The sequence below is a fragment of the Lycorma delicatula genome, chromosome 1 (assembly GCF_047948215.1).
Source record: "Lycorma delicatula isolate Av1 chromosome 1, ASM4794821v1, whole genome shotgun sequence".
In the NCBI taxonomy this organism is placed as follows: Eukaryota; Metazoa; Arthropoda; class Insecta; order Hemiptera; family Fulgoridae; genus Lycorma; species Lycorma delicatula.
Window position 1 is genome coordinate 335991242 of NC_134455.1, and position 27762 is coordinate 336019003.

Sequence of the window (27762 nt, forward strand, 5' to 3'; positions counted from 1 at the left end):
CTCCACTGAAGAAGACACTAATAAGCTTCTAAAGTTCCTACGAAAGAAAAGGTTTTCAATATTTAGAAAGTTAATCATATTATACATAATAATTTTAAATAAATATTACATTTAAAAATAACAACATTACGTCAGAGTGTGTTATGTTTGCTGACAACTACTTTCTACAATACACAAACTTATCTTAACAAACTTTGTTTCTCTTATAACAAAATCTGTTACAAGAAAAACAAAATATACTGAGGTAGATTTAAAAAACTAAACATTTACCATCAGGACAAAGCAATTCAAAGTCTTCATTTAATGCATTCCGAGCCCACCATTCTCTCCTTTTACCATCCGTATTCTCCATCACAGTAGTATGTTTTACAAAGGCTACATGACCACCTCCTTCAACTAAACACCGCAATGCTCCTAAAAGGAAATCAACAATTTAATCCAAACAAGTACTGCATTAAAAACTAATAAAGTGAATACAAAACCACTTAATCATGATTTCATTACTTGCAGTTGAAACATGACAGTTATTTGTTTATGAGTTTCTAAAGGAAACTCAAATTAGAAATCTCTACCAGGAAGATTTTGAATAGAATGGTCCTTTTGTCTAATCCCAATACGATAGATATCACAGACTGTCCTTTGTATCATAAGATTGAAAATTGAATTCATCCACTCTTTTAATTATAAATGCAAGCAAATAATTTATCAATATTTCTGAGCAACACCTTAGAAGTGATAGTTTTAACCAAGGATATTATTATAAGAGAAATCTTAACTAACCCCTATCAGAACTAACGCAGTCTCTGATCAAATGAACTCCCCTGCATTTGAAAACTATTAATAATCTTGTTTGAAATGATCTTTTGACCTTAGCTTTCGATATGAACATGAATAACGTGAGCTTCACAACCAGAACATCAGAACATGTGTTCTGACATACAATAAATTGTATTCTGTAATATTCAATATTTCTTATACTATGAAATAACTGTCACATAACTCATTCGAAAAACTAAGTCATATATATATATATATATAAAATGTTTGTTTGTCCTGTATGTGTTCCTATACCAGTTATCCAATTGCGATGAAACTTTCGTGAGTTCTTGTATGCACATCCGTGAAGGTTTCTGAATTAGTTTGGACCTGCTAGGTGGTGCTGGGATTTGAGATATTTTGAAAAATTGTATTTATAGTCTGATTTGGCTCATATTCAGAATATATATTAGTTACATAAAAAGAAAAATTTTTGCAAAAACTATACCCACTAGGTGGTGCCAATGTTGAGATATTCACAAAAACAAACAAATATACAAACAGACTTTCTTCTGCTACATATATAAAAGGCAATGTTCATATGCATGTCCATTACAGACTAAAAACTACTGGACTGATTTACAAGTAGGTTTTTTTGAAAAATGGTCCATATTGTCCGCAGAAGGTTTAAAACTACTGAAATCCTCGATCTGATCAGTACAAAGAAAGTTACGGGTATTCTGAATCAACTACTGTGTTTAGAGAGTAGTTTGAATTAAATCCGATAGGTTGCACTTGCGCTATTTTGACAACTGGATTTATTTAAATTCTGACTTTTATAAAGTGAAAGGCAAAATTTTGTGAAGTTCTGCAATGTTCTGTAAGTTTCTTAAGGTTCAGTATTAATTGTGATGATTTTGCAGCCATATCTCTGTTCATTAAAAAGTTATTTTCCACAGACTACTGTGTTTCGAGAGTGGTTTGAATTAAATCTGATAGGTAGTGCTGTTGTTTTGCCAATTGATATACATTCTGAATTGTATAAAGTGAAAAGTTAAACTTTGCGAAGTTCTGTAATGTTCAGTTTTTTAATATTTTATCAAACTTTCAATTGTGTTCATTTAATCTATATATATATATATATACAAATCTAGCAATAGCAAAGCATTTCCATGTCTGCTAGTTTCCTATAAATAAATCATAAATTATTTCATTCCAAGTCAATTTAACATGAAACTGTATGATTAAGGCTCACCTTTTCATTATCTATGAAAAATAGACTTCTTTTTCAGAAAAATGAAAATTTAGATATAAGCAAGTATAAATCAACTACAAAGAAATTAATTATGAGAACTATTTGATGAGTCTGTGTAAGGTCAGGAGGTAGCGCTCACAGAAAATTATAGGATCATTCTTAGTTTCCCGCATTTGCACTAGGAACGTACAAATTTCAGTCAGCTATATTTATAATTCTATTAAGGCAGTCATTTGGGTCTAATACTGCAATCAGTGAAAAATGGAAAATGAGAATTTTATGACGGTCATCAAACAATATTTTTTAAAAGACAAAACCATGCAAGAGATTAAAGCCAAGCTGTATAAATATTATGTCAGCTCCATCAATCAGTACAGTTTACAAGTGATCGATTGATTATTTTTGGAGCAATCATATGAGTACAAACAATGCTGAACATTCCACATAGCCTACAGACGTTAAAAATGCAGAGATACTCAAAAGATCTATGATATGGCGATGGAGGATAGAAGACTGAAAGTGTGAGAGATTACTAAGGCAATTCAAATGAACGGGTACATCATATTTGGTTTTTTTCCAATTCAATTTATTGTTTGTCATCATACAATGCATTTTATTGTTTTTATATTGCTTAATTCAAAGTACAAATGACACTTCAATCTAAAAAAATTATTTTTTATTTTTATTTAGGTGTTGCCAAAAAATTTGAGCGCTAGTAACAAGTAACATATAACAAACTACAACCAAAATGTATGAAGTGATTTATTGAATTTCAATAATAATTAATGATTTGATAAGAGATTAACTGCTTAAACAGAAAAGCTATTTGAGAATATACATTCCTTTAATGGATTAAAGAAACAACATTCCCTAATAAAATCCATTTGTCCATTTAGATAAAATTTGATTTATTAATTTCATTGGTGTGACCTTGCAAAAGGTCACCACCACATAATTGTCGCTGAAATTGCATCAGAAGTGGGCATACATGTAGGGAATGCGTATACAATGTTGTCAAACCCTTTTGGATACAGCAAAGTGAGTTCCACATTTTTCACACTGAGGCACAGAGAAATGTCCGGAAAGACATCTTTAACAGCTTCTGAATTGCTTTGAGGAAGGAGAGATATTTTTGGACCATTTTGTGACTTGCAATGAAACATGGACCCACCACCACAGCCCAGGAAGCAAGAGAACAAAAGTATGCAGTTGAGATAAGTGGGGAGAGGACACCGATCAAGGCCAACAAACACTTGTCAGCTGGAAAAGTTCTGGCAACTCTGAATTGTAATTCAAAAGGTTGATTGATTTCCTGCACAAACAAAGGGCAGTGGTAAATGCGGCATACTATTCTCAGTTGTTGAATGACATCATCAAACCTGCTTATTTCAACAAACAACACCAGCAACTGATTCGCAATGACCTCCTTTTCCACAAAGCATGGTCATATACAGCAGCTCATACTAGCGATAAACTCTGCAAAATTCATTGGACACCTCTTGAACACCCAGCATACCGTCCATACTTGACACTGTGTGATTTCCACAAGTTTGGTTTGGTGAAAGAAGCTTTAGGAGGGGAAAGATTCGAAGACCAATGCTGTAGTAAAGCATTTATGTGTGCAACTACTTATTGGGGTGGCCATCTTGTTTCTTTGATGAGGAAATCAGGAAGCTATCTATCCAGTGGAGAAAATGTATTTTTGCTGAAGGAAACTATATAGAAAAATAAAGTAATTTATTTGTAATTTTATCTAATGTCAATAAAGTTGTGTAAACAAATTCTGGTTTATATTTGAATGACCCTCATCGTACAAATACAGTATTTAGTTTATATGAATATTTACTAACATAAAAACTATCCACAAGATGGGTGTCGCATTAACTTACAATTTTTTTTTTATGATTAATTCACCACAAAGTTCAAAGTTTGTGCTGTGGGAATATGAAATGAAAATTTTAAAGTATATGAAAAATGCTGTGCCTGACGTGGATTCAAATCCAGGGCCTCTAGATGACAGGCCAAGACACTACCACTCCACCAGAGATCGGCGGATTGGTAATTAATAAAAAGCATAAATGAGTAAATATTTCTAAGCGTGGTTTGGGCAGTTTCAACATAATCAATAAGGAATATTTTGCACATTTCATAACAAATGTATGATTTATTTATACATTATTACCCATAACTTTATCTCATATTAAGTCTAAGCAAAAGTACTAATATTATTAAAGATTGTTAAAAACAAACTTCACGAAGTACAAGCAATCATGAGTTCAAATAACAAAAATAATAATAAAAAACACTAATTGAGCAAACTATTAGCAAGATACTGATTACATATAGTTACTGTTTAGACACTAACAGTAGCAAGCACATGCAAAATTATATATATATGTACTTTATATATATATATGTACATTAATTTTAATAGCTACCTTTGCAGAGATTTAAAATCTTTTATTTCAGGGAATATTACAAATGACAGATATTTTCCCACTATTATTTGTTCACTAAGAGCTGGCAGAATATTTTTACGGGATAATTAAATTGTTCATGAGATAGGTGAATGAAAAGGAGGCAGTCACATACAAGGTCTGTAAATAAAGTAATGAGACTGGTTCAAAGCTTTTTATTTAAATCCAATTATACATGGACTCTATCACCTTCGAAATAGTTCCCTTGGGAAGCCACGCAACACTTCAAATGGTTTTCCCACTCTTCACAGCAGTGCTGGAACTCAGAAACTGGAAATCCTTCAGATGGTCGGTTACATTTTTTTTGTAATGTTTTCTACTGTTCCAAAATGGTGTCCTTTGAGGTATTTTTGTAAAGTCAGGAACAGGAAAAAGACGCAGGAACTCAAGTCAGGTGAATAAGGTGGTTGAGGAACTACAGGAATGTTTTTCTTTGCCAAAAACTCATTAATTGAGAGTGCAGTGTGACAAGGTGCATTGTCATCATCAAGTTGTCTTTGATGGCTGGTCTCATGGGTCACTCTTTTCCGCAGTCTTTCAAGAATTTCTTGGTAAACATATCGATTTACAGCCTGTCCGGTAGACAAACACTCCAACAGCCTCCAATTCACTCAACATTGTAGTCACTTCTTGATGGTAACGGTCTTACAGAGTGTGGAGTGTCCGCAACTGATTACCAGCCATCTGAAAATGCTTTAAACCACCTAAAAACTTGGGGTTGTGACAGAGCGTCATCTCCATACACACTTTTCAATTTTGAAAAAATTTCAGTAGCATTCTCACAGAGTTTAACAAAAAAACTTGATTGCACAATGTTGCTATAATTAGTATCACTCATTTTTGTAAAGCACAACAAAGTTTGTTTCACAAAAGGTTTGTTTACGTCTCACGTGGCAACAATAGACTTAAAATATTAATACCTAATATAAATCAGCTGTTTATATAACCATGCTTACTAGGAACTTTACAGTATTGCCACTTTGGCTGCCAAAAAAAACTAATCTCATCACTTTATTTATATTGTAAATGACACAAAGCAAAAACGATGTAAATTTTGATCCAAATTACATAAAAGACAAATTTAGCTTTGAAGGTCGATATTTCAAACAATTTTTATTTTAATAAATGAAAATAAAGAAAATGTTATTTATTTTCACAAAATTATTTTAAAAAACACAACAGCTATTTCGGTACAAAGTACCTTTCTCATGTGATACAAGTAGAATACTAAAGCTAAAAGTACATACAACAAAAAACGTAAATACAAAAAAAAAACAGAAAAAATGCACAAAGATAAAGAGCAACAATAGGGAGTGTACCCATGTATCAGAAAAATATAGATTTAACAATTGATACTACTGGTCAATTAAAAAAAAGGGATGGTACATACAAAAAGATAAGAAGCCCATCTCACATATGAAAGTTCAAAAATGAACTATTCAACTCTAACTAATCATTTCAAAATAAACAAGAATTTTTAAGTTTACTAATTTCCATTGACTCTAAAAGGTTCAGTTTCAAATATCTACCAGTCTGACCAATATAAATTTTATTACCGTATTAAAGTTTGTAAACTCCTGATTTTTTAAGTTTATCAGTTTTACTTATATTATTCTTAATAAATTTACTTAGAGAATTATCAGATTTGAAAGTAATATCAACATCACAGTTTCTAAAATACGTCTAATTTTTTTCTGAGGCAATACTATACCAGTGATTGCAAGAAATTTCTTTTGTTGTAATGAATTAATTGAAGGAAAAACTTTGCTAATTGCAATTTTGTATAATTTATTCTGGAACAGTTGATGAATTAGACTTGTTTTGTAATGTTATTCACTTAAAATAGCCTTATTTACTGTTATTTGTTTAATAATATTAAGTACTTTCTCAAAATTATCATCTGATATCAGAGCATTTAACATATGAATATAACTATTAAAAGCTGCCAATTTATATGCAAATGGAGATAGTGATATAGTATGAATGACAGGATCAGTATGTGATGTATGCTAAAATCCAATTTGTTATTGATTTTAAATTTGATATTTGTTATTGATTTGACAATTTTTTACAAAAATAATTTTGTGAAAATCACAATTAACATATTTGTTTATTTTATTATGATATATTTTTATCAAGTAATAACTTTATTCGCTGATTAAAGAAACAATTAACACACAATATTTACTTGCAAAACATATCATGTTTTCAAATTAAGAATACAATATAAAATACTCATAAATAGTTATTGAAAAGAGAAAGATAAAAAAAGCTAAAGATGTTATAACAATTACTTAATTACTGGAAATTGAGAATAAATAAATAAGAAAAACCAGAAAGTAATGAGGAAAAACAACAACTAGATATCCACATTTAATTTTAGAACTAAACCTTTCTCCAACAATGCAAAACCTATCAGAAAACACATGTAAATCTATATTACTACAACCATCTGTGACACGGTGACAACACTTCTCCTTTTATACGGAACATTCTGGGTTTGAATTCACTCAGGCTTGTCATTTTTCACTTGCTAAAACTTATTCTTTATAGTGAAAAAGATTTTTTTTAAATAGGAGTACAGCAGTAGTAATTGGATGTAAACTAGTAATACTACAGAATAAATACGCATACTCCTGGGATAGCAAGTTTCCATCAAAATAGATGGAACAAAGAAATTCTAGAAAAACAAAAATGGATAATATAATAAATATTGAATTAATAAATGAAAACAAACTTCAATCATAAAAAAAAATCTTTTAAAACACTAAGTACTCAGAATTTTCACCTATGGCTCAAAGACATCAGCACCAAGATTCATGTATGTAGAGCAGCAGTAAAACATGACTACATAAGAAACAATAAGGAAAAGTTAAGATAATTAAAATATGTAAAAGCAAAACAGCTGAAATTAAAATGACCAAAACAACAGATTAAGAAATGGGAGAAAGAAAATGGTCACATAAACACAACTAGTACAATGTATGAGTCCTTGAGGAAAGATATAAGTTGAAGTAATAAAATAAAAATTACCTGTATATCCATAATAATCTTCAGATGCATCTCTACGACAGTAACGATAACTTGCACCATGGCAAAGATCACACATATTATCATAAGGCACACCAGTGTTATATTCAGTGCTAAGAGCACCAGGAACACAAGACTTTGTAAAGTATTCTGCAGCTGCTCTGATAGAATCACAACCATAGCTACGAATCCAACCATTAGAAATAAGATAAGCAAGAGGAATAATCCAACCAGCTGCTGTATTGATTCCAGGATGACAAGTATATTTACCTGCAACAAATAATATAATCAACACAAATAGTGACTCAGTACTGCAATATATATATATATATATAATATATATATATATAAGATATCATAATCATAATTATATGCAGCCTGATAAGCCACGATCTGATCCTGAAAATGGCATAATTCTTACAAAAAATATTAATGTTATTATTAACATCAACAGTGAGATGGTTTTTCATCGCCTTCATCATTCAACCTATTATATCAACATGACAAGCATATCAGAATGCATGTGATACTCTTTATCAATGCTCTGTTCACTACCACCTATTCACCAAGATGCTCTGTAGTCAAGCAAGTAGTTGTAGTCAACTACCATTACCCAGAGAAAAGTTACTCTAATAAATACCTCTTACAACTCAGGTGGTAGAGACAGGTGTTTTTTATCCCAATGTATTGAAGTCACAAGAAAGATGGAAAAGCAGAGTAAAACAAAAGATAAATATACCCCTTTCTTATATGAAATAATTGATTATGTACTGCTTCAATTGACTAGGGAAAAAATCTTTTGCAATATTAACATGAATAAAAATAAAAATCAAGATTAAAATTGTTTTACTTATTGCACATATTTATTGAAAAATACAGTTAATATTTTTAATAAAAGTAAACACCTTAATCTTAAAATTATGCTGAAACCAACCAAAAACTATCAATTATTTTTTCTTCCCTATTTTAAAATAAGACAACTTCAATAAAAAAAATTATTTTTTTCTAATATAATACTTTTAATTACTAAGATGGAAAGTTAAAATCCCCAAGACAAGAAATTGGCATGTATGTAACGTTCTAATTTTAAAAACTGAAGATGAATATGAACAGAAAATACACAAACATAATTTACATAAACAAATTAAGTCTTACTTAAGGAAGCCTAAGCCTCACCTCAGGTGGTTCTTTGGAATCTGGAGGAAAAGCAATTTTTTATATAATTTTTATTCATACAAAATACAGTAATCAATAACTGCAGCTCCTATCCTGGGTAAAATATCCCAATCTCTGAGGGCTGTTAGGCAGGATAGATGGCCCAATTAATTGAAGGCTGAAAGGACACAAAAAATATTCCTGTTTTGTCTTATGATCACTTTGTGAATAGATCATTCCTTTATCACCACCACTCATTGAAAAATAGATTGATGGTGGTAGTCTTTGATTCTTTCTCACTGGTGAATTTCTTATAGATACTAATTAGAATTGTTTTAAGTAAGCGAGGACTTCTTTGAAATACTACATTCTTGATAATTATGTAATTTTATAGGATTGCCTCTACCTAAAGATCTGTCCAAAGATTCAGTTTCATGCACAGCCACACCTACCCTTTCTTTTTTCATAGGTCAGGCCTCTTAATCCTTCTTACCATAATACAGTATACTAATCATAATTCACCACTTCAACAAAGCATGGTAGCATATCTTCCACTTATTCAGATTTTGAAAATTTTTCAGGGGAGCAAGAAAAACACCTGAAAATTTTGTTTTATTACTTCAACAAAAAGGAAATACTCATCATGGGAAGGAATAAATAAGTAATGCAAATCCAAATCATGATTCAAAGTTAAAAAAAAAAACTTTTTATACATGAAGGCTAAATAAAAACAAAAATGTTTAAATGGTTTAAAATACTATACAGCTGTAACCTATTTTAAAGAATAGAACATATATAATAATGATTTTTGAATGTTCTATTCTACTGATGAATTCCTTTCCCAACTATACAACACCAATATTATTGGCAGTGGCCAATATTAGGAAATAAGGTATAACAAATACACCATAAGTTTTTTTTTTTTTTTTTACTTTCCAATATTTCTCTAATCTCTGGAAAATAATAAATTAATAACAGCATTTTTAAAAAATCAGAACATATCTTACCTTCAGTAAAATAAAAAAATTACTGGGTTTTATAAATGTAGAAAGTATGCATGCTGAATAATAATACGTGAAGACAATAATGATACTTTCATATAAAAATTTATAGATGCTGAATGATTTAAGTTAAAGATACATACAGTTAAAAACACAATTTTTTTTTGTGTAGTGTGCAAATAACTAAAATATATACAAGATGTACACTGAACATTAGGTTCAAGATATCCTTTTCTATGAATCCATTCCATGCTGGCCATTGAAATTTTATACAAAGACTTTATATTTAAAAAATAAACAGACATAATACTCTGCTGTAATAGAAAAAGAAGCAGATTTAACACAGACATTAAATACCATACTTTGCTTCTACATGGTATTTCTAGGTATAAAGTAGAAACTAATGCTATTTTTCCTTTCAAATCCAATGGTCAGTTGGCTATTGAACCCCCTGTTTAGAACTTTTTTTCTTTCTGATGTATACGTTACAATCTGTTCAATCAATGAGCAATAAGCAAACTCCCTCATGGTCCAATGAGTTTAGGAAGATATGTATAACATGTAAATGAAGTGTAGTCTTGTACAGACTCAGGCTGACCATTTCTAAGATGTGGTTAACTGAACCCCAACCACCAAGTATCACCAGTATCCTCTGTGTCTAGTATTCAAATCCATACAACAACAGCTAACTTTTACTAGGATTTGAAACTCAGAAACTTTGACTTCAAAACTCAGCTGTTAAACGACTGATTAGTGATGACGAGTTAACCACAAGATGGTGGGATATTCACAACAATAAAAAAAAAAATTAAAGTGCGAAGCTAATCAAAATTCAAAAAAAGAAAATTTCACATATAATGAATGTCTTTTTTTATTACATGACTGCTGAAAAAGAATGTAATGTAATTAGGGTATATGTATGTATATATTTTCCATCATGGCAGCTCAATGGCTGAACCAATTTTGATATACACATTGGAACCCTTATGTTACTGGGAGTGTCAAAGGCTATATAAATGTGTATATATTATAATTAACTTAGCAAAATTAATTATTTTTTTTGTTATTGTACTTGTCCATATTCCCCTCAGTAGCAATTATGTCAAAGACAAACGTATAACACAGTTTTCCACCAACAGTACAGAACTCAATAATGCCTCTTACTTTATGCTTATTGTTTTTCTATTTTAAGAGCGTTTTTGAGGATTTTCCTCATCGCCAGTTAATAAAAACTCTTTAAAAATCACACATTAATCTCAAAAACATTAAAATTGTCACATATTATAAAAATATGGAGCAAAAGATTAAAATGAAATATTTCATGTGGCCAACCACACATACGACGTCTGTTCAAAAAATATGTAGACTAACGTCATAAAACAAAATGTATTTTATTTAGAAGTTGCTTGTCTGGATCCCCTTCGAAGTACCTCCCTCCCCGATGCACACACATATCCCAATGGTGTTTCCACTTTTGGAAACAGTCCTGGAAAATGTTTCTTTTGTGATGTTCTTAAGTTCTCTTGTCTCATTTGTTTCAATCTCGGGAATCGTCTCAAATCTTCTTCCTTTCAAAGGTCTCTTGAGTTTGAAGAACAAGAAGAAGTCACAAGGAACAAGATCAGGTGAGTAGGGTGGCTGAGGAAGAACAGTGATCGACTGTTTGGCCAAAAACTCATGAGTTTTTTGAGGGCTGAATGGGCTGGAGCATTGTCGTGATGAAAAAACCAATCACCACTCTTCCACATTGCTAGCCTTTTCAACCAGATTGCATCACGCAGACGTTTGAGAACTTCTAATTCTGGTTCACGTGGAGCCTTGGGGGGAGGTACTCGTGGTGGACCTATGCCCTGAGCATCAAAAAAACTATCAACATCACCTTCACATTGGAATGAACTTTGTGAGCTTTTTTTGGTCTGGGAGATGTTTCACCCACCCACTGGGATGATTGAACCTTTGTTTTAATCACCCAAGATTCATCACCTGTTATGATCCTTGAAAAGAACTTTTCATCTTCTTCTGAACGTTCAAGCAATTCTTTACAAGCCTGGACGCAATGGGCTTTTTGGTTGTCTGTCATCAGGTGTGGACAAATTTCGCAGCAGTGCGGTGCATCTTCAATACTTCGGTCAAAATCTCGTAACATGATCCAACTGATATCCTACACTCTTCAGTAAGCTCTCTGATGGTTAGACGTCAATTTGCCCAAACCAGGGTGTTGATTTTGTCTACGTGTGAGTCACCAGTTGATGTGGGAGGATATCCAGGACACTCATCGCCTTCAATCAACTGAAGACCATCTTTAAAACGTCCATACCATTTAAAACATGTCGCACCTTCATAGCAATGTTGCCGTAAGCCATCTTGAGCATATCAAAAATTTCACTCACAGATTTTCCAAATTTAACACAAAATTTCACAGCAACTCTTTGCTCGTTCAAGTCCCTCATTCTAAAATCCACAAAACGAAAAAGATACACTTTATAAATAACTGCATAGCTAAGCAACCAATAAAGATATTTGCAATCAAAAAACTGTGTTGTAATCAGCTGATCTGTACGAACATGGTGACGCCAAGTGGATTTGACTGGAACCAACTGGAATTCAAACAGTCTACGTATTTCTTAAACAGACCTTGTGCAGTACTGTACTAACATTATTTAAAATTTTATTTAACAAATTATACGAATGTGCTGTTATCTGTGGCAGTTTTGATAATATAGTCATTATCAACCTCTGTACAATAATCAAGTTAAACTTTTGTTTATATTTGAATATATTTTACTAAAATATTTCATTTTTTATTATTATTATCATCACATCCTTTTACAGTTTCTATTATTTTTAAATTTTTATCCAAGTCGATGTTTGAATGTTTATTGAATGAATATTAAATGGTCTGCAAGATTGGAGAAACCTAATTTATTGTTTTTATAAGATTATAACCATCATCAGAAATATATGTCAACAAAATTATTTTGAGTTTAACAACAAATTTTACATACAAGATAATACTTTGCCCATGGAATTTCCATTATCAGCCGTTACGCCCAAAATTTATTTACAGGAGTTCAAGAATAAGATGGTCTATGGTATTACCCACATTCATAAAATTCAATTATGGGTTCGGTACGTTGATGATATTTTGGTAGTCTATGAACCTGTTCTAAATAATGAACATTTAATAATTTTAAAAAACTTAATTCTTATCATAATAATTTAAATTTTAACTTCGAAACAGACTAATTCAGAAAAATAAATTTTTTAGATGTTGACATAGAAATTAGTGAAAGTAGTAAAATTGTAACATCCATATCTAGGAAACCAACAACTAGTAAACTAACTGTTAACAGAAGATTGAATCATCTTTGGGCACACAAAATTAATACATTTACAAATATGTTAAATAGAGTGATACATTGCACACAGAACAATAAAGAAAAAGTTGATGCATAAATAGATATTATAAAATGTATTGCAGTAAGAAATGGATATAACACATCATTAACTGATAATATTTATAAAAAAAAAGAAATTGAAATCTAATAATGCAACAACGTTGATACGTATAAATAATAAATATGATGAAAATATTTATATAAAATACTCCTATACTAGCAACATTATTAAAAACCTGGTTAATGTTTATAATTATAAAAAAATATAAACCAGCATATATAGACCACGCAATCAAATAATAAAAGATATGAAAATAATGATAATGATCCTAATAATCTGTGTAGTATTTATAAAATAACATGCAATGATTGTAACAAAATTTATATTGGAAAGACTAGTAGATCGTTTAGGGCAAGGTTTGCAGAACACTTTTAGATCTTACAAAAACAATTAATTAAGATTCATATATATATATATATATGTATACACACACACACACACACACACACACACACACACACACACACACACACACACACACACACACACACACACACACACATATACATATATACATTTTTTTAAATTTATAAGATGAATTAGTTGTTTTTGACTAACTCGCATCTCAATGCTTCATTCTGAATGATTCAGAAACCTTGTATTTCATATGTCTGAAGTTGTCTTACTAGTGAATTTACACGACTGCCCAAAAAGGACTGTAATGTATGTTTACGCCATTGCGTTAAGTTGCGTTATTTCCAATGAATTCAAAGTTACGGTTGGGTCTTGCTGTTGCTACAGGCTTGGTAAATTTATTACTCTGTTTCGTATTGGGCTTGTCATATGTGTATCTGTTTGATTATCTTTGTTTGGTTTTGTGTCCGCTCTCGAGTCCTGGCGTCAGTCAGACGGGCGGTTCTATCATCTTAATAGTGACCGCGTGTTCATATCTCGCATTATTTATTGCTGCCTTCACACACACCCTTTTTCTTTTGTTCCCATACTAATACATGCACACATCTCTTGTCTTTTACACACATTCTCTCCTGTCCACTGCCTAGGTTTGGTTTCCCCCTCTTTTCATTCACGCCATTTTTTCGGCAGAGTAGATCAGACATTCACCATGTGCAGTCGACTGTGATTTTTCTCTCTCGTACTTTGTGTCAAATACTTTCATCGTATTCATACTCATAAACAGCGTGGTCATTCTCTCTTGCTTTTTGAGAATCAGCTTTTTGAGAATTTTGCAGATTTCTATGTTTCATCTAGCTTCGTTTCTTTGATAAGTTAATTTTCAAATTCAGTATTTTATGACTCTGATGGAAGTGTTTCAATTACTACAAACCAGCCAATTCCATCGACACCGAATCTTCTCCAGTTGCTTATTACAATTTTATCGATGCAGAATTTCTCCAAACTCATTACTACAAATCTGAGACGCCACGTCTTGTTCAACCTCTAAACCACGTTTCATCTCTGTATTCTTGATACACCATTGCAGACTACGCCTAGGATTAACTGTATGTATTCATATGTACTTTCATTCACGAGTTCATCTTTTGCTAATATTTATGTGTGATACAGGCAAGTTCAAATTATTCATTATTATTTATATTAAACAGTTATGTTTTTAGTAAAATCAGTGAAATACTCAATTTATTGTACATTTAGTATTTGAAATTCAAGACTGACTTATACAACCATTTCTTCATTCAAGTATAGTCACGCCAGGTGGCTTAGTTAAAGGTTATGTTATCATTTTTTCATGTGAAGCACATTTTATGTGTTATTAAATGCCAACTATCGTTATTATCAAATCTACTTGAAATTAAACACTACTACTACAACGAGCTGTGTCATTTTATTTTTGTTAACTTCCCAACAATGTATTTAGGATGTATGTATGTTTGTATATATGAGTATGTATGCTCCATCGTAAAGTTCAATGGCTGAACCAATTGTCACCCACACGCTCTTTAATTATCCTATATTTAAGAGCAGTTTGTTAGCAATGTTTTTTGGCAGTTGTTTTTTTCAATTTTTAATATTTATCTCTTGTTAATATAATTATTATAAATAAAAAGGGATACTACCATATAAAAAGTATCTTGAATTAGCATTTTAAGGAAGCTGAGCTTAGGGTACCACAAACCTAAACAGTAGACAATGAAATAATAAAATAATGTTAACTAACAATATTTTTCATAAAAATCAATAAATTAGCACAGCTTTGAGTAAATAATTATAAATTTGAATTTAACTGAAGTACAACAGTAGTTCTTATTTTCAGATTCTGAATTTTACTCTGTATGATTAAAATATATATATATATATATATAAATTTCTGTTTTAGTGTGTGTGTGTGTGTGTGTGTGTGTGTGTGTGTGTGTGTGTGTGTGTGTGTGTGTGTGTGTGTGTTCGCGTGCATGCGTGCGCACATGTGTATATATAAAACAGAAATTTAAGACACATCAAATAAGCCAAAATCTGTTTTTATATGAAGAAAATGTTTTGCTCCATTTTTTCTTCTTTAATCAGTATACATTTTTATTTAATATTTGCTAGCTACAACAGAATAAAAAGAAATGGTTTATATTAGAATGCAACCTTTCAAATAAGTAAGTTCAGTGGCAGGATCTTCTTCTTTAGAAACCGCTACAACATAATATTCAGGTTCATCTAGGTTATAAATTTCAGCAATAAAAGGAATTAAATCATAATTTAGACCAGCTGTATATACATCACCAGCATCCAACACTGCTACATCAGCATTTCTGTAATTAACAAATAAATATAGGTTAAAAAAAAACACACATAAAAATAAATTAGTAAAATGCAGGATGTTACACTGCAACCTTTAATTAGTAAATACAATTGGATTAAATAAGTAAAACTTAGTGGGTTGAAATATTATAAGTTAGCCGGTCATGATCACTGCTGATTTCCATATGTAAATTGAAACATATCACCTGTGTGATAACATCATGATATATCTTCCTCATTTATCCTGCCAATGTTTCTTTTTGTATCATTTGTGGGACAATGTTTTTTCTATAAGAGTTTTATACATTATATAATGGACCAGAAAATCTTTTATTTCTATTATTTAAAGACAATAAAGTAATTTAATTAATAACTTTTAATTTATTAATAATTTAAATTTTTATTTAAACATTTTTATTATATTATTTTTTATTAAAAAAAAAAAATAACAATTGCTTTCAAAAAAAGTAAATTCATTTCATAGAGAAATCAGTATTCTACGGAAAAAAGTGTTAAAAAACCAATTAATTGTTTGACTGCCACATCAAGTTCTACTGAGTCCTAAAATCCAATTTTAAGCAGAGTAACTTTTGATTTCAGAATTCTTCTCACCTACATTATGGTTTTTAGGGTTAAATTGATTTTTAAAAATAAAATTATATCATATTTTTTAAAATATGCCATTAAATACTAATACAGAGTAAAATGAGTACAAAGAATTTTTCATGCTGCTCATTTTTCTGGGATATTTAGTCCAGTTCAAAGGGTAAATGTAATCGTTCATGAGCATTAATATATTTAACAGATATTTTCTAAGTTAGTATGCTTTCTCATTTATTATGCTCGGAAAGTATAAAGCATGTTAGTAATTTCTAAGCTAGTTTTAAAAATACATGAGAAGTCTCAAATAACATTCTGAAAATCTCTGTTACAACAAAAATAAGGAAATAAAATTAGTAATTTTTTGTCATATAATTTATGTGCTCCCTTAAAATGAACTACTTCCATTACTGATATCCTTATTTTAATCTAAAAAACATGATAAAGAAAATTAAGTTATGGTATCCTTATCTAGTATAAAAAGGTGCTGTATTTAAAAAACTACAATGGGCCTACTGCAGTTATTTTCTGAAGTCAGTACATGCTTGCTTGTGTGAAAATGAAATTTATTTAATGCCAAATTGAATGTTTGTGATTATTGACAGTCACAAGAGTAATATCTAGGATGAGAGTACTGAGGAGGTTATTTTACATCAGGAACAAAGTTTACCAATTTTCAAAATGAAATGAAAATGAATATGCATTTTCCAAAACATAGGACACAAAAAATAAATTCCTAGTCAACCTCTACGATAGAAACAGACTATGTTACAAAAATGAAGAATATACCACCAATTACTTAGCGCATATACACTCAATTTTCAAAAGTGGTAATAATGATAAGGTTAAGCACATCTTTAATAGCTGGTGTTTTATTATGTTGTCCAGAACACATTTTAAATTATATTATTTTTATTTAAATTTAAGTAACATTGACTACTGCAGTCAAAACACTACAGTGGTTTAGTCATCATCCCTAAACCACTCCCAAAAATTCTAACTTCACATAACTGAACTTTGGTGATCTATGGCATCCAGTTTAAAAGTGGTTTTACTTATTACCATTTCTTACTTTACACCATTCAACTTTAAGGGTACAACTCTCAGAGATGTTCCAGGTATTGTCGTATCATCACTTTGTAAGAAATGCAATTTACTAACTACACATGTACATTAAGTGTTATTATTAATTTTATTTCCTAGCTTTTACACTAATAAAGATTTTCCAGAATCACCCAAGTTAAATACGGTAAACATTACATTTGTATCTCTGGAAAGACAAGAAACCAGCCTTTACTTGAACACACTGCACATAAGGGTTGTGCAGTCATCAAATAGGAAGCAGCATTTCCAGACAGATCTACAGGCAGCCTATCATTTAGTTCTAGCCAAGTAAGCGTAGTTCCTCATATCCTCACTATATATCAACCATCATTTCTTATTACCATGCAGTCTGTGGGACTAACCTGCATCAACAGAATCCAAACCAGGAAAGAAATATAAAGGATACAAAAACAGGGTGGTGGATAGCTAAAAAAGAAAATCTACACGTAGAGGAACTGCACAATAAGAAAAAGTAACCCATCTAGGCAACTGACACCCATCTACTTACAATGCTTCAAGAGATCATAATCTTTACAATCTAGAATGGAGAAATAAATTTTGCATTGAACAAGTTAAAAAATACATGCTGTGACAAAATTTTTTTCCTCAAGACTACCATAAGAGGAATTTTATGGACTCCAGAGACTGTGGAATCTATTCAGAGCCACCCATAAAAAGGCTCAGAATTTACTTATGAACACCCTTAACCATCGTTGAAATTAGATGACGAGGGAAGAATCAAAGTATCCTTAAACCACTCAACTAGATCTTCCCCAACTAGAGAATAAAATCTTCCTTATACAATCCTACTTCAATACTTTGTTTTGAACTAGCTTCCAACATCTTAGTAAATTAGACAGTATGTCCATCATCTCGGAACAACTTTTCTTATTTTTCCTCTTTTTTATTGCTTGTAAATCATTAACTGTAATGTCCTCTTTGACAATCATTAGAAACTCCTTCACATGCTGGAAATTCTACCACTTCTGCCATCTCTCAAAAGATAAGCTTATATGCTCCTTCACATGCTGGAAATTCTACCACTTCTGTCATCTCTCAAAAGATAAGCTTATATAACATAAAATATCAAGTTTTATGTATTTTTTAAATTTCAATTTTGAATACTCACTCACATTTCTGAATTTCAATATTTTCACTCCCATCTCTTATAAGTTTCAAAATTACTGCTTTATTTTTTTAATATTCATATTTGACAACACTTCCTGATTTTTCCTTATACTGATCCTCAATGTCATTTCTAACACTACGAAGATAAAAGTTTGCCTTAATTTCTTTTCAAAAGGTTTCTCCAGTCTATTTCTGATTAAACTCTAAGATATTCAAGCCTATTTTTTATTCTGTCCACTATTTAACTTTCAATAATATGTCTGCACTCTTAATTAATCAGAATCTTTCCTTACATCATCCACTGTCAAATTTAAAAAAAAAAAAAAAAAAAAAAAAAACTACTTCAAAGGTCTTAATCAATGATTTTTTTCATGACTTTTTTTCTTTAGTTAGTATCTTCTACCTCACTCTTCCTTCTCTTTCAGTAACAACAATCTTTCAAACTCTGTAATTTTACCCTTTTTTGCTTCATTAGCTCACCACAAATAATTTTCCTATTTATGATTGAAAATTTTATGTTGAAATCTTTAAAAATAAGTAGTACTGTAATTAAAAATGTTTACTTTAAGTACCCTTAAATTTAAAGGAAAGTTTTGCAAATAATATCCAATAATCATAAAAAGTCAACAATAAACTGTCGTTTTCATTTTCCTACAATTGTAATTGTAAGGGGAGGTGCACAACTAGATGTTACAACAGTCCTAAATCCAAATTTTGAACATCCTATGGCTAATCGTTTTTGAGTTATGTGAGATACCTATGTACATACAGAAATCACACCAAAACTAGTCAAAATGAATTCAGGGCTGGTCAAAATGGGCATTTCTGTTGAAATCTGAAAACCGAAATTTTTCTTGATCACAATACTTCCTTTACTACATACAAGGAAGTAAAAATTAAGTGCACTGATATTTTACACCAGAAATAAGGTAAATAAATAATAAGATAAACATATACAAGAGGATTATTTTTTAACAAGACAAATGAACAGCTTGGAATGCAAGGTAGTCAGAAACATATCTTACTTAATTTGTCTGTGATGCTGTCAGTTAGCTCCAAACTCTTGAGTGCATCAGACACTACAAGGGCAATAACATTTCATTAACCAAACCAATCATCAATCCGGACAACTGTGAGATACATCTGTAAATTCACTGAACTGTACTGAAGAGTACTGATTCTCTGATCACATAGTGATGAAAGATGGGTCTCTCAATACACAAATTAAATGACAGTTTCTTGAATGGCATCATGCATTCTCCAACCAAACTCAAACAGGCAGCTTCAACCATGAAAGTCATGGAATGGTTTTTTACTACACAAAACCATCAGTAGGTTCACTGTGCGCATGCCCATGTGTACCCATTGGGTACACATGCGCTCCATGACTAATATTATTTAGAACAGAGTGAAACAATTACAAGAGTTTTGATGGTAGATATTGAGCCATTCTTCATACAATCCAGATCTGATTGATCTTTTCGTAAGATAAAAAAAATTTTAAGTAGAAAATGCATACCAACGCTAATGATAATGTTCAAGAAACTGTCCCCTACTGCTTCAAGGAACAGGCGGAAAATTTTTCAGTGAGGATTGTAAACTCAAATTCATTTTCTAAACTCAAAAATTCTTGGATGTCAGTGGTGTTGAAAAATAATTTAAAACATATTTCATTGTAAAAACAATTAATTATCTTGGGTCATAACATATGTTATCAGTTTATTACAAAGACAACTGTTACTAGAAAAATAATCATGCTATTATTACCTGATATTAGGTATGAATCTGAGATAATTACAAATATTTCAGAAAACATGTCCTACGCTTTGACTAAAGAAATGAAAAACTTGAATTACAGCATATGTAATAAAATGAATATTTTGCAATTGAGTTTTTCATAATTACGAAAAATTGTAGCCGAGGGAAAATGGTAGATGATGTAAACTTTCAAGCTTAAACAATGCATAAAATAAGAAGCAAAATTATTTAGAACTCATATTCATAAAATTTATTTCAATGTAATGAAAAATCACGTTTGAAAGACAACTGCAATTAAATGCTAAAACTGCCTTTAATTAATCATTAAAAAATTTGTCTAAGAAATAATGAAAAAATCCATGGACTTTTACAAAACGAATGAATAGTTCTGTTAATTGAGAACTACTGTAATATCCCTTAGACAAAGAAATTCATTTGCAAATTTGTTTTAGAAAATATGACCAAAATTATTTTACTTATGAAATACATCTAAATTATAAAATAATAAATTTTTAAAAGTATCATCATTAATTTTACTGAACTATACAGACCCATTTTTTATTGCCTGCATGCAGTGAATCTGGCTGTGGCCTTTGTAACAAATCATTTCTGGAGTTAAAAGTTGGGCTTTCAGTGCAACCTACAACATATCAAATTATAAATTTATTGTTGTTTAACACATCACCACTTTAGTTTTTGCAAAATGAAGTGTAACTACTAGTTCCAATTTACAGTCTAAATGAACAAACAACTTTTTTCCTTGCATTCATCAGATATAATTAGTTACCATTCCTAATGAATCAAACAAAACACTTAATAATTTTCTAAATAGTACAAATATACACTTATTTTTAAAGTTAAATACATACCATTATACATATGTTATTTATATATAGATGACATTACATACATTCAAACTAATTACTACTAAAGAAAGAAGAAGCCTAGAACAGAGAAGCAAAACAGATCTGTATTATCATTTTAACACAGCTGCCATCCAACCCCATAGGGGAAGACACCCTACGAAGTGACCAGAAGCGCCTTGTGACGCTTCTGGTTGCCACCCCCCCTCCACCGTAGCCCTGATGGGCTTTAATGGGAGTCATATTTCACCCTGACTTAGTTTCATTATGAACTCCGATCTGGTCTACCAGGGAGAGGTGGACAGACCTCCTGCACCCACTCAGTAACACAGCTGCCAGCTAGAATTTGCAGTGTCAGCTAAAGTATTCAGTCACTGACAACCTAAGAGTATATTTTTCTTTCCACACTGTCAAGGTTATCAGCTGTCTAATTCTCTACTTAAAATAAAATATATTATACAAAGAAATTGATAAAAACTAAATTATACATTAAGTGTCATTGACAATAAAATCCAATGGGATTGTATAAAAAAAAATTAATGGGATTAAAAAGTGTAATATTACACTGCTAAATGTAAAAAAATAAAATAATAAGGGAAAAAGTACATTGACATGTATATATAATCTTCAGCCATGATCAGGCTAACACTTACTTGTCAGAATATGATGAATATTAATCATTTGTAGTGTGAACTTGTATCTAGTCTATGTTCTTATCATTTAAAAATCTTAAAAACTGGTTTTAATAGTGGAAAAGATCTCCACATTTCCATTCATATCATAATCTTAGTCAAGGATAACATTAAGGCAGTTTTTTTTGTATCTAAACGGGGGACGATCAGAAAGTAAATTGCACCCCCTCTATGAAACAAATATATAATTATAAGACAATTTTTTTTTATCAAACAAAAACTAGGTATTTTTATCTATTTTTCAACATAATCACAAAGTTTTTCTAAACACTTTTCATACCTTGTGACAAGTTTTTAAATTCCACCCTCATAAAAATTTTGTCTGATTTCCTTCAACCATTTAAGGATTGCTTCCTTAAATTCATCATCATTAACAAAACGCTCCCCTCCAGGTCTTGCTCGAAAGGACCAAACAGGTAGTAGCCACAAGGTGCTAGGTCAGGGCTGTAAGACAGATGAGACCACACTTCCCACTTGAATTTTTGCAGTAACTCCTTTGTTACATGAGACTAAATGAGGAGTAGCATTGTTATGAAGAAAAACAACCCTATCGTTCAATCTTCTGGGTCTTCGATCTTTAATGGCTTTACGCTATTTTTTGAAGGTCTCACAGTAAGATTCGGCATTGATTGTTGCTCCTCGGGGAATAAATTCACTGTAAACAACTCCCTCAGAATCGAAAAAGACTGTTAGCATAACCTTTCATCATGTGGGGATGTTTTTACCTTTTTTTTTTAGCTTTGGTAAATTTTTGTGTCTCCATTCAAGTGATGCTCATGGAGTCTCAAGGAGTGTGATGAAGCATCCAGCTCTCATCCCCTGTGATGATCTGTTTAAAAAACTGTGTACCAGTCCTGGAATAACACTGAAGAAAGAAAGAGCAGACACAAAACATTGATGTTTGTGGTTTTCGGTCAACAGATGTGGCACCCATCATGCACACATCTTACAGTAATCAACCTGATCATGAATAATCACAAACACGCTGCCATAATTGATGTTATGTAGTTCACTTGCAATCTCTCTAATTTTAATGAGCTAGTTACTCAAGATCATTTCATTCATGCGTTCTGCATTATCCATCATGTTTGCAGTTGAAGGACGCCCCAGCACACAGTTCGTCACTCACATTTGTTCTTCAATTTCTGAACATTTGGCACCATTTGGTGACATTGCATTCTCATCATACACCTCAACAATTTGGTGATGAATTTCACAATTGTAATTTTTTCCCCACAAAAATTGGACTACTGAATGCACTTTTATGCTGCACGAAACCTCTAGAGGACACACCATATTGACAATGAGACTACACACATACTGAATGTCATCAGAATTGCTGCTGGGGGCGTGTGAAGACAACAACGCAACCAGTGCTACCACCAAAACACATTAATATATCCCTCTATTTTCAAGAACATGGCAAGGGTGTAACTTACTTTTTTATTCACCTCTCATAACAATACCGATCAAATCTGCTTTTAGCCTGATAAAAATTTACATAATCATAACTTATTTTTGACAAGAGTAAATAGAATCTACATACCCTCATTTTCACACATTTTTCTAATTCAGGATCTGAGGTAACACACAGTGTCATTCGATTTACAGGGCACCTACGTACAGAAAGTATGATGTTCAGCGAGTTTCCCAAGAAGCGAGAATATGTTTGTTTGCTTTCATCTAAGAGTACTATTTCTTCTGCAGAGTCCTAAAACAAATGGTCAATGTATTATGTAGTATAACAACTTCATGTAACTTATGTAAATTAATACAAAAGTAGTACTGTGCTGAAGAGTTACTGAAGTAAATTGGAGAAGAAAACAAAAATCAAAACTAATTTATAAAAAATTTTACTTAAAATCTAAAACTATAAGGACATTTTTACTCTAAAAACATCTTAATATAAATATTATACATAAAAGAAGTTAGTTACATTTAAATTCTACCAAATAAGCCACTTAGTACAGAGTACTGAGATAAAATATATCTTACCTTAATTTTTCATTAAAGTATTTTTGCGGGATCTCGCATTCTCAATCATAATTGGAATAATCCCATTACTGCATAATAAAAATGTTTAAATATTAAAAATAATGAAAACTGCGTATTATATTCATTATTTTAGTATTTTTATTTTAAAATTTTTATTATGCAATAATAGAATTATTTCAATCATGACTGAGGATGCGGGATCCCACAAAAATACTTTCATAAAGAATTAAGGTAGGATATGTCTTATCAATATTGAGTACTAGATGGTTTATGTTACAGAATTTAACACTGTAGAGGAATAATATGAATTTTAAAAAGATTAATTTCAGTAAACTAATGTACAGGTGATTCAAAACTATACAATAATCTCTTGGGAGCTGGTTCTATAGCTAAAAATAAGGAAAAGGTATATAAACATAGGCTCAAAAACGCTTTGTTAGCGAGTTACAGTTAGCGAAATATTTCAGTTGTTTTTCAGATACCCCAGGGAAATGAAGGCATCCTGAAATTCTAGTTAGATAAATTATGGGGCAAATTTAGTTGTTTATGGTTTTTAAACTGAAAATATTAAAAAAACTGGGTTCCAGAATTATATCTGCATTAGTTTTAAAGATATCTGATGTAAAACAGATTATCATTAAAATGTTTATTTATTGGAGGTAAAAAATGGCATGTTTTTGCATTTAACGTAACAAAACTTTGTTAGATGGTTAATTAAGTTCTATTTTTTTGCAATTAAAAATGTAGAAAATTTAATTCAGAAAAAATTCATGTAAATTACTTAAGAAAAAATTGAATATAGAATACTGAACTTAACTTTATTAAAACACAAACCAGACTGAATTATGAAAAAAAAATCTTAACAGCATGAAATAATTAATTTGTCCATAGGTTGGAAACAGCTTTTAAGATAAAATGTAATTTAACTTTAAAAATAACAGAAAAATTAGTGAAGGCATTATTATCTTCAAAGTTATTATCTTCAAAGTTGTTTGAAGTGGCCCTCGTTTTGTTCAATAAAGATACATGATTTCACTCGACAAATCCATTCTTTTATAGTGTGTCCCATAACATTAGGATTAATAGTTTCTGCAGCTTCTACTATGCAATTCCTTAGTTTCTCTTGTGTGTTAAGCTGTTTTGAGTAAACAACTGACTTCATCCAACCTCACAGAAAAAAGTCTGATGGTGTGAGGTCAGGAGATCATGTAGGCCATTTCACTAGTCTATTTCAACCAATCCACTGTCTACCAAATGTATTATTTATTTAAATAATCCTTTATATTATTAGAAAAATGAGGAGATGCCCCGTCATGTATGAACCACACCTCTAACCTGTTTTCATAAGAAATATCTTTCAAGAGGATGGGCAAACAGTTTAAGTATACTTTTCCTGTAAGCCTCCTTGGTAAGAAAAATGGACCAATCAAATTATCAATCTAGAACACCAAACCATACATTAATTGAAAATTAATGTTGGAAATGTTTGTCGCAGCCTCATGTGGGTTTTCATCCACCCAAATATGGGATTAAAAAAATGTACTATTCCACTTCTTGTGAAGCATGATTTTTCATCAGTTACCACAATGCAATGAAGGAAATTGCAATTTTGTACCCATTTTCTAGCTAACCATCAGCAGAATATCTTTCACTTATTATGTTCTTGTAGTAAGTTTTGCACCCATGTTACATGGAACAGGTACAACTGCGCCTCATGAAGTGCCCGCCATACGATGGATTGTGAAATATTTAAATGCTGTGATACCCGGTGCTTGTAGTTGGCAATAACTGTACAACATTTATTATTGCTTGTTCATTATTATGGTTTCTCGTGCTTCGTTGACGACCAGTAACTACTCGTTTTGGTTTAAAACAGCCAGTTTCTCTAAGTCGTCTATCCATACCTTCAAAAGGTTTGCAATCAGGTGCTCTTTGATATGGATAAGTATCACAATATTCTTGAACAGCGGCCAAACAATTCTTGTTTGCCATAAATTAATATCATGTCCATGTACTCTTCAAATTAATACATATTTGCACTGTCTCCCACTATTAAAGAAAATTTCACTAAATTTTGTAAAAACTGTTTTCTGAATTGTACACTGAATCTCACAGATATATTAATACAATACAAAAACCACCATCAAGATTATTCAAACACTATTTCAAAAAGTTAACTGTTGATCAGCTGATATTGCCAACCTATGAAAACAAATTAATTCATTTAAACAAAAAAGTAGTAAATAAATGATCAGCGGTTATTTCCAACCTGTAGACAAAATTAGTTATTTCACGTTGTAACATTTTTTTCACAATTTAGTCTGTTTTGTTTTTTTAATAAAGTTAAATTTCAATAACCTGTATTCAATTTTATCTGAAGTAATTTACATCAATCGTTTCAGAATTAAATTTTCTACATTTCTAATTGAAAAAATACAACTTAATTAACCATTTAACAAAAGTCTCCTTACATTAGATGCAAAAACATGTTACTTTTTACCTTCAATTTTTGTGTTTTACATCAGATATTTTTAAAACTAATGAAGGTACAGTTCTGGGACCCAGTTTTTTAATATTTTAAATTCAAAAACCATAAGAAACAACTAAATTCATCCCTTAATTTATCTTCCTATAATTTCACGAAGTCTTCATTTCTCTGGAGTATCTGAAATCTGTCCAAAATCTTTCACTAGCCATAATTCACTAACAAAGCTATTTTGAGCCTATGTTTATGTGTGAACATTTTCCCCTATTTTTAGCTATAGAATCGGCTCCCAAGAGACTGCCATATAGTTTTGAATCACTCTGTATATATATATATATATATATATATATATATAAACTTTATTTTAATTAAAATTCTTATTCACAATCTTTCCAGTAATAATTATAAGACTACACCCAGTTACAATTCCTGCTCCCATTTTCTCTAAATAATAAGAAAAGAATTTTTTATAGCATGTGAAAAAATGCCAACCCTAATTGGGATAATTCAAACTCAGAGCCCAAATGAAAGACGAAGATGCTAAATTTAATAAAGATATTTTAAAAATATAAAAAACTATCCAACATTTTGTAGTAGTGTTTTTGAGAATATTTACAAATATTAAAATATCATTTGAAATTTAATGAATATTTCTTTCTTAAATTTCATCATCATTTAAGTTGAATCACAAACTTTTAGTAGAATAAAACTGACATTTACAAAAGTATTATTACAACAATCATGTGTTACAAAATTATAACAGTCCTGAAAAAGATTTAGGAATGAGTAACTATGTTTCTCTTTTATTAATTTATTTAGCCCTCTAAGGGAATTTTCAATCATAGAAAAAAGACAAAACCTTTCTTCCTTTTCGATTTTATAAAAGCTTCATGATAAGCAAACAATTCTAGACAAAACAATTAAAAGTAAATTTTATTTTGCCAAATGTAACTTTAAAAAGTAATGTTTTATGTTAACACAGGGAATCTGCAGAGCATTTACTTTGCAGTTTAGAAAAATGAATTAAATATCATCAAAAAATAAGTAATAAAGAAAAATATAACAGTCAACAGCAATAATCTGAAATTAGGATTAAGTGTTACAAGTGGACAATGCATACACAAATTACTTTTTTAAAAAATTAACCCAAATTACATAACTTAAAAAAAAAATTGCTTCAGCTGTATACGTAGCATATTTTATAAATTTTGTATCCATAAGAACACTGTTAAACTTCTTGAAAATCTCAAGATTACATAAAAAAGCAACAATTCTCCAGAACTTCCTAATATGACATAAAG

At 30.7% G+C, this 27762-nt stretch overlaps 1 protein-coding gene across 1 annotated transcript in view; it reads right to left on the reverse strand.

Annotated features, from left to right (window-relative positions):
- Nucleotides 1-27762, reverse strand: part of Tsf2 (transferrin 2) — an 87022-nt gene that overhangs the window by 17612 nt on the left and 41648 nt on the right. The window contains exons 9-13 of the mRNA XM_075382211.1: nucleotides 23528-23692; nucleotides 20978-21066; nucleotides 15681-15847; nucleotides 7522-7788; nucleotides 271-414 (exon numbers count right to left, since the gene is read on the reverse strand). Of these exons, the coding sequence (XP_075238326.1) occupies nucleotides 271-414; nucleotides 7522-7788; nucleotides 15681-15847; nucleotides 20978-21066; nucleotides 23528-23692 (832 nt within the window). The remainder of the gene's footprint in view (nucleotides 1-270; nucleotides 415-7521; nucleotides 7789-15680; nucleotides 15848-20977; nucleotides 21067-23527; nucleotides 23693-27762) is intronic.